At 34.6% G+C, this 8,243-nt stretch overlaps 1 protein-coding gene across 1 annotated transcript; it reads right to left on the bottom strand.

Annotated features, from left to right (window-relative positions):
• Nucleotides 1-1,349: 1,349 nt before the first annotated feature.
• LOC129309200 (probable polygalacturonase) lies at nucleotides 1,350-7,345 on the bottom strand. Its single transcript, XM_054950631.1, has 5 exons — nucleotides 6,485-7,345; nucleotides 4,458-4,578; nucleotides 3,543-3,791; nucleotides 2,680-2,833; nucleotides 1,350-2,199 (listed from the first exon to the last, which is right to left on the bottom strand). The coding sequence occupies exons 1-5, from the start codon at nucleotides 6,911-6,913 to the stop codon at nucleotides 1,674-1,676; spliced, it is 1,479 nt and encodes a 492-aa protein (XP_054806606.1). The 5' UTR covers nucleotides 6,914-7,345; the 3' UTR covers nucleotides 1,350-1,673.
• Nucleotides 7,346-8,243: the final 898 nt, after the last annotated feature.

Here is an 8,243-nt window from a genome sequence, read left to right as displayed (position 1 = left end):
GATTTGACTTGTTAATACTCACACAAGACTTGAAATTAACTATTTAATTGCAAATAATAATATTAATTATTAAATTATTAATTTTATTTATTAATTTATTAACATTAATATATAAATTATAGGAAAAATTGATCATTTAATTCTTCAACTTTTAACTTACTTGTAATTCAGTCCCTCAACTATAATTCATTACGACTCAATCTCTCAACTTTTGATTTATCTATAACTCAGCCCTTATTTTTTAATTTTTTTAAAAAAATCTTATCAAATAAGAAGGATAAAAAATGCTCATATATTATTTTAAAATACTCTCCATTTACTTATTGATATGAGATATAAGCTAACATGGAAAAAATTAAAAAAAGTTAAGGAACTAATTTATAAGTAATTCAAAAGTTGAAGGATTGAGTTATAGGCGAGTCATAGTTGAAGGATTTAATCACAACGAGTCATAATTAAATGACTGAGTTACAAGTGACTTAAAAATTAAAAGATTAAAAAATTAATTTTCTTCAAATTATAAATCCTGTCAATAATTTAATCATTAAACGGTGTAGAGATGCCGAACAGCTAATTAGGCACGTGCAAATATTGTTGTAGTTAGGTCTGGTCTACTGCTGACATTTCACAATTCAAGCACTAACACGCAGAAATGAGAGACCATGTCAAACAGTCCAACAAGTACGTATTTTACACTTTACTTTCAGAATTACTATGACAAGGGCATACTATTACTGTCTTCCCTCTCTTAAGTGTAAGATACTATAGTTTATTAATTTATGAAAGTTTAAAAAATTGGTTAACTTAATTATTTGTCATTATTTTGTGTAAAAAATTTGCATCATTTATCCTAAAATATTCATATTTTAATGAGAGTATTAAATGTGAGAAACGAGAAAGTGAGAAAAACTGAAATTAATGAAGATATTGCAAGGAAAAAAATATTAAATGAAGAACATAAATAAATTAAGTTTCTACGTGTAAGACCAAAATAAACATTTCTAACAGGAAGAGGAGGGAACATATTTTTTATATATGTAAATTTTATTATACTCCGGATGTACAATTTATGATTTGTGAAATGTTGATTGATTATTTTATTACCGGGACTAAAAATTGATGTACAATTTTTCCGTTGAGAATAATGCTACCGGTCGTTTCTTACAGAGCACGCCTTCAGATCTTGAGAATGATTAGTCTAAGTCTCCCGTTATATGGAATTTGGAAAACGAAGCATTAATAATTGCACTCGTTACAATATATTATATATTTACGAGTGCAGAAGCATGAGAATGCCAAAAAACAAAAAAAAAAAAAGGAATGATGCAGTCCTACTAATACAATAGGAATTAACAGCTCATGGCGTGAACTTATTTCTCGAGCGTAAAAAATGACATCAAAGAAGAACAACATCAAGAAACGTAATAAACCCTCCCAGGGATTTGACGTCTGTGCATATGTTATCCCGTAAATGATCATATGAGCAGAAGAAAAATTTTCTTATATACAACTCCATCACATTAGAAAGCATCTATTAAATGGAGCAAGAAATGAAATTGCAGAAGGAGGGGGAGAGAGAACTTAAACTGCTCCAATTCCCAGAAAAGTGATGACATACATTGAAGCCCCATTGATGGAAACAAAATAGGGGAAGTTGTGAACCAGACGTTACTTCATATATCGTAGTCTATGTCTGTTACATTCTGGGAGACAGAACGCTTCACCAACTCTCCTTGCTCATTGTAACGGTCAAGGTTCTCACAGGGAGCAGGAAATATGGCTCCTATTACACGACCTTGGACAAAAGCACACTGGAAGATGCGCTTCTTCTTGTAGGTTGTCCCAACCGAAAAATCCTGGAACGTTACATTCCTTACTGGTATTTCTTCACTACCATGAATCCGAACCGGCACACGAACTCCCTGGCCATGGATAGTTGTGAAGCTTATGTCTTTCAGCACTGGAAGTGCCTGTGGGTCATATCCTGCATCTGGGTGTTCATTGTAGTCTGTCTTGATAACAATACCCACACGGACATTGTCAAATGTTAGATTCCGATAGGTTATTTCGCGAACAAAACCACCTCTTCCTGGGGCTGTCTTGATCCTCACAGCACGTCTGGATTGCCACACGAGGACGTTCTCCACTGTCACCTTGGACACACCCCCAGACATCTCACTGCCTATTGAGATTCCAGCACTGTTGCATTTCATTCAAGGCAAATCCATAAATTTATCATTTGACAATTCATTCAAGGTATTGGTTAATTAAGATATGAAAGCATCACTGCACGCTGGTGGATGCGTTTAGCCGGGCAGAAAACCCTCCTTACTGCAGTATCCTATAGTCGCATCTCAAACAGGTACATGTTACGTGCGTGTATTCTTGAAAAATGTACAAGATGGGATGGGGGGCCTAATTTTCTGATATTTCTAACGGTATTTACATTAAGGCCACAAGTAAATAATTCAGACAAAAACTGCCGCACGCAGCTGGGAGCAGGAGCAGGCGTGAGCATGATGAGACGCACTTGGGAAAGTTAATGTCTCTTAGGGTAAAGGAAGATTAATTTATTTAGATTAATGTTCATAGATGTATAAGAGTCTGATCCTAGACAAAATATAATAAGATAATAAAAAAAGCAAGCATAAGTTACAAGTGGGTTGAGTTATGGTTTACCTGACCATAGAGCGAACAACAAGGTTCCGGATGATTACATTGGTGGAAGGTCTTCCATAGGCAATTCCATACTGATCCCAGCCACTTTTTATAGCGATTGCATCATCCCCCACGCTAATGTAACAGTCCTCTATCAGCATATCCTCACAAGAATCTATTTTTATCACAGAAAGTGGGGCTTGTTAAATTCATCACATGAAAATCTAACACCAATGAACATTTCAGTCAAAAGCAAACTGATAGACCATTTCTCAGATTGTATCCAGATGGCCTTTTTGTGTCATGTAATGATAATTGACAACCATGCCAACTAAGCAGAACAGAATTCACATGTCAGGCATCATTTTAAGTCCATCTTGTTAGTGCACAACCAAAAAACCACATTTCACAGTTCACAGATTAACAATACTGACTTGAAATTAAAATCAATTACTAGGATCTAAAGTTAACCAATCCCAGACAAGAAGACATAATTTCTATACACCTAACTCCTTATACATGCCTACAGATAGATAACACTTAATCTCATTCTGCCTCACTAAACATACTCCCATTACATAGAAAATTCAGCTGGTATTCAATGACTTCATCAAGAGAACTAGTCTACTCGGTCAACAAAAGTAGATTGTGCATATGATGGAGCACAAACACATAACCTACCATAAGTTATATATGAATCCCCCAGTTTTTTCGCTTACTTTTTATGAAGCATCGTTTAAGTTTGTTTAGTAGGCAACCATTGAGATGAAACTACCCTCCCTTACCATCTAAACTTATAACTTGAAGTCAGGGATACACTAGTCAGAAAATCATGTATAAAAATATGAGAAATTAAGTTTTGGCGCTCAGCAAAAGATACTTACCAGGATCAATGCCATCAGTATTTGGAGCTTCAAATACAGGAGCCAAAATTGTAACATTTTTTATTGTTACATTCTTGCAGTCATATGGATGAAGGGTCCAAAAAGGAGAGTCACGCAGAGTTATGTTAGTTATCACTATATCACTTGACCACATGATCTGAACAAGTGGCCCTCTTGTGTGGTTGAGAAGCTTCTGGCGATATTTTTTCCACCATGTTTGGCCCTGTCCATTTATTGTACCATTATGCCCTGTCCATCAGTCATAAGCCGAAGCATAGAATTAGAGAAACTTAGAAGATAAACACTAGCAGAAAGAAACGACAAAAGGGGTTAAATTTCCCATTCAGGACTTGCCTACCTATTCTTAGTGCGCTGTACAATACAACCTCATCTAGTTGTATAATGAATAATAAGTTAACAGTTTACCCAAAAAAATATAGGCCCTCCTTACTTTTTGAATTGTCTAGAGTGGCTTGTGGGACAAGGTGACTGAACTAAAATAAAGCTTTGTGGTAATAAAATAAATATTGGCGCAACTGAATTCTCAATTAATGTTGAAGCACACTTGGTTCATAAAACGAGCAAGTGCTGACTACATTCACTCAGTGATTTAACATGAAAAGAATTAATAGAGAAGGTGGACCACCCTCAGAAGCTACAAGCTTGCATTGATGACCTACACAACAGATCTCAAACATGAAGGGAAATTTTCAAGATACATAAAATTAAATACAATTGGTCTTCTTTATCTTAAAGAACTCAAACCAATGATGTCTCAGAATATGACATTAAGATTCTGTCCCTAACAGTAGATACAGACTTCAACTTGCATATAGTGATATTAGATACCAAGTAAAGACCTTTGTCATGAAGAGAAGACAATGATTTTGTTACTGGAAACAAAAATAACCTCACCTGTTATCACAACATCTTTAAGATTTTGGCCATGAATCAAACTTCCATATCGAGGCCCAGGATGCTCCCTCCCATACCCATAAGAAGGCAGTGGAGGCATCAGCGGCCAGTACTTTTCACCCTATCAGTCATCACACAGCAAAATAAATCTAATTTAAGCGATAGCTTCAATTATGAGGGAATGAAGAGAGATTGATGATAAGCATTATAAAAGATAGCTTGACCTAAGAGAAGCTGGATTAGAAACATTGGCCCTTATCAAAGAGATAAACGACAAAATTTAACAAGGCATAGGATATATTGAGCCATAGAAAAGACTTCAAGCCAATTTCTCATATCTAGCGTCTTGTTTGATGTGGCACTTATGTTGCCAACTATGAAAACAACAACAATTTAGCTAATATAGGGAGATCAAGTGACCCAGCAATTGATTAATAACATACCAGTTATGCTATGATCTGAGTACAATTCTGTAGAAATTAAGTTCAACTTGTGACTCTTGCAAAAGATAGTTTAAACCAATTTCTACCACTTAAAGCTTTGATCGAAAAGGTTATAGCCTTGTACAGCATAAGGTCAGAACAGTCAGCTACAATTCAGCCAATTTAGAGGCATTCAAAAGATTGATAATATAGAACACAGACCTTGGTGCTCTTTATTGCTCGCAAATCATATTACTTTCATTTGCTATTGCTATAAAGATTTCTATATAGGTACTTGCATATTTGCATTGCAGTTAAATCAAACTTTTAATTTTTGTTCATGCCACAAAATTTATCATCCCTCTGTTATTAGGTTAAAATTTATTACTAACAGAAATTTTTTTGAACCAAATCCATCAATATCGAGGTAATGATAAAAAATTGTGCCAAACAACTGCCGTCAAGACAACCAGATTGATTCCAGCAGCCTAAACTAGAAGGGAGTCAAATTCTTTAATAATGATATTTGCATTTATAATTTCCTCTTTTTTTCATTTTTCCCTTTCCTAATGAAAATAATATAGTTCTTTGGATCTGAAACAGTTTACATCTGAATCTACCCCAAAGCAATTATGTTGCACCATGGTTAGTCAAATTCTAACAGAATCAATTGCAATGTCTGAAGACGTTTCATTAGTTTTTATTGTTGGAGTGCCCAGTCTCAGTCTCGTACATTAGCCAAAACTGAGTTGTCAAGCATGGCAATGCCTTTTTTTTTTTTTTTTCCTGAATGAAAAGGGATAATATATAACTAACTCAAAATGAGTACAAAGTTAGAGCACAAACTAAACAAATCTTTCATCAACTACCTCCATTCAGGAATGGTGATGGCAATGCTTTGATTTGCAATCAAATCAACAACCCCAAAGCCCAATCAACAAAAATTTTGCAGTGAGAATTTGCTCCACAAACAAGCAAATATAAGAAAATTATGGCATGCACAAAATTTGAATGGAATACATCAGTGTATATATATATAAAACAGGACTACATATTATTTCAGAATTATACTATTTTGCCATCAACACAATTTCAAGCTTATCACACACCTAATCAATAATCACCATGAGCAGTAAATCTTGTACCACTTTCCTATGCATAATGAAGCTTTACCACAGTTTGATATTTATATATAAGGTGAGATTTGACCTTGTAATTGAAGAAGAAACTGATCTAATTTCCTAGTTTGAAAAATAAAAACACAGACATAACATGAATATCTGAGATGTGAGGCTCCCAGTTTGCAATTATAGAAGATCATAGCAAACAGAACGACTAAAAACATTTTATAAATTCTGACAATTTATAGTTTCTCCAACTACTAGTTCTTGATTTATGAGGTTCAAAAAGGAAAACAAGAAGACAGACTTAGTGTTTTACTTTTTTTCTTGGCTATAAATGTATCCTTGATCATTAACTTACTAGAAAAGAATTGTTATAGTTGCGTGATTACTAAACTTTAAACTTCACGATTCAAACGAAATGCACAACATTAATTAGAATCGAAGAATCTCGTCAAAATAACAACAATGCAGAATGACCCACCTGAATACCAAGTATGACAGCATCTTCAGCCAGGAATAGAGTCATGTGACTAGTAAGATTGAACGGAGCCGTTAGCCAGCGACCTGGTGGCACATTTAGCTGACCGCCTCCTCTTCTCCCGAGCTTGGAGATAGCAGAAACAGCTCTCTCGAAAGCCTCAGTGTTCACAGTAACCCCATCACCCACCCCTCCAAAATCAGTCAAATTGAAGACTATGGGTCGGAGTTTCGGCATTGGCCTGACCGGGACCCGACCGAATATAAAGAAGCCATCGACTATGTTCCTCTGCCACAGAAAAACAGACGCAAATGCAACGATCCAGAGAAAAGTGAAAAGGGTCTTGTGCGAGGTCAAGAATGCCGGGATCCAACGCTTAAAATCGAGCCTCTGGTGGTGGAACCGGCCAAGTGATAAGGTCTCCACCATCATTCAAGTACGAAAACGGGTCGGAATCAACTTGGGTTTAACAGCTAACGATGTAGGTATCCGGAAAAAGCTTTTGCCTGCTGCAAGTGAACATCGATTCCTTTCTTGGGTCCTGCGTTCTCAGAGAGGAAAGAGCATCCCAGGGAAAATTTTGACCGAATATGGTGTGAAATAGTGATAAAGGTGGATAATTTCGTGAGTGATGCAAACGCTCTTGTTGATACTGAGCAGTCCCGACGGTGCAGGAGATCCGTTCTGAAAATATATCGTGGAGTGAATTGAAAGGCAAGCTGTGTCTTACGATATGAGGTTGCTGCAGATGCAGACTTCGTTTGAGAAACTGGAACTGAATTTGGTTCTGGGGACAACGATAGCACAGCAGGGGGTCCAATAGCATGGGCAACACTATGGATCTCAAACGCGAAAGGGGCCTGGGAATTTATAATCTGACGGTCTTAGGTGCCCGACCCGTATCGAACACTTTCAACAATAATTTCTGTTTTCCTCCCCTGGTTTCTGAAGTTTTTGTTGGGATCAAGATAAGAAGAATTAAACGTCACTGGTCCCTCTATGGCGTCGACAGCATATGCTACATTAAGATATGATATAAAATTTATCCCCCTCACCAATATTGGGCTCCGTTTTGTGTGTGTGTGTGTGTGTTTGTTTTGATTTACTGTTAGTCAAGAAAAATAGTTTGATACAAGGAAAAATGACAACAAAATTACTCCAAAGTATATAAATGTAATATGATTTTTCAAAATACCATGATTTCAATAAAGTTTTTAAGGATATTTTTGTCAACAATTTTTTTAGTGAAAAGAGAATTTTTTCATTTAATTTTTTTGATTCTTTAAATAAAAGTTGTAAATAAATTTTGTCATTTTCAGAACTTATTTTTAATAATAAAAATTATACTTGATAAATTATAATTTATTGTTCAACTCTTGTGATTTACAAAAAAAATTATTATTTTTTAAATAAAAGTTATAATTGTAACTTATTTTTTAATAATAAAAATTATATTTAATAAGTTGTGATTGCTTATTCAACTTTTATAATTTATAAAATAAAAGTTGTGATTGAGACTTATTATCATTAGTAAGGAAAAATGATCTTTTCACTAAAAAAAGTTATTGATGAAGAGGTTTATAAAAACTTCATTAAAATTATGATATTTTAAAAAACTAAATTATTTTTTATATAATTTAGAGGGATTTTATTATTATTTTTTCTTGATATAATTGTGTTTAGATGATTTTTCCATTTAACATTGGTTAAAAAATATAAATTTTTTCTAAAACAACTCAATTAATAAGCACTGTTTGTTTAA

Source organism: Prosopis cineraria, unplaced genomic scaffold (assembly GCF_029017545.1).
Source record: "Prosopis cineraria cultivar Desert tree isolate PC_DT_omini unplaced genomic scaffold, ASM2901754v1 PC4, whole genome shotgun sequence".
Lineage (NCBI taxonomy): Eukaryota > Viridiplantae > Streptophyta > Magnoliopsida > Fabales > Fabaceae > Prosopis > Prosopis cineraria.
This window is presented reverse-complemented; position numbering and strand designations above follow the sequence as displayed.

What these genes read in the sequence shown, in the direction of transcription:
- LOC129309200 (XM_054950631.1), bottom strand. Translation starts at nt 6,913, where the DNA reads ATGATGGTGGAGACCTTATCACTTGGCCGGTTCCACCACCAGAGGCTC. An exon ending in CTGTCATACTTGGTATTCAG is followed by an intron (nt 4,579 to 6,484) that starts GTGGGTCATTCT and finishes GATGACTGATAG; the next exon opens with GGTGAAAAGTACTGGCCGCT. An exon ending in GTTGTTCGCTCTATGGTCAG is followed by an intron (nt 2,200 to 2,679) that starts GTAAACCATAAC and finishes GAAATGCAACAG; the next exon opens with TGCTGGAATCTCAATAGGCA.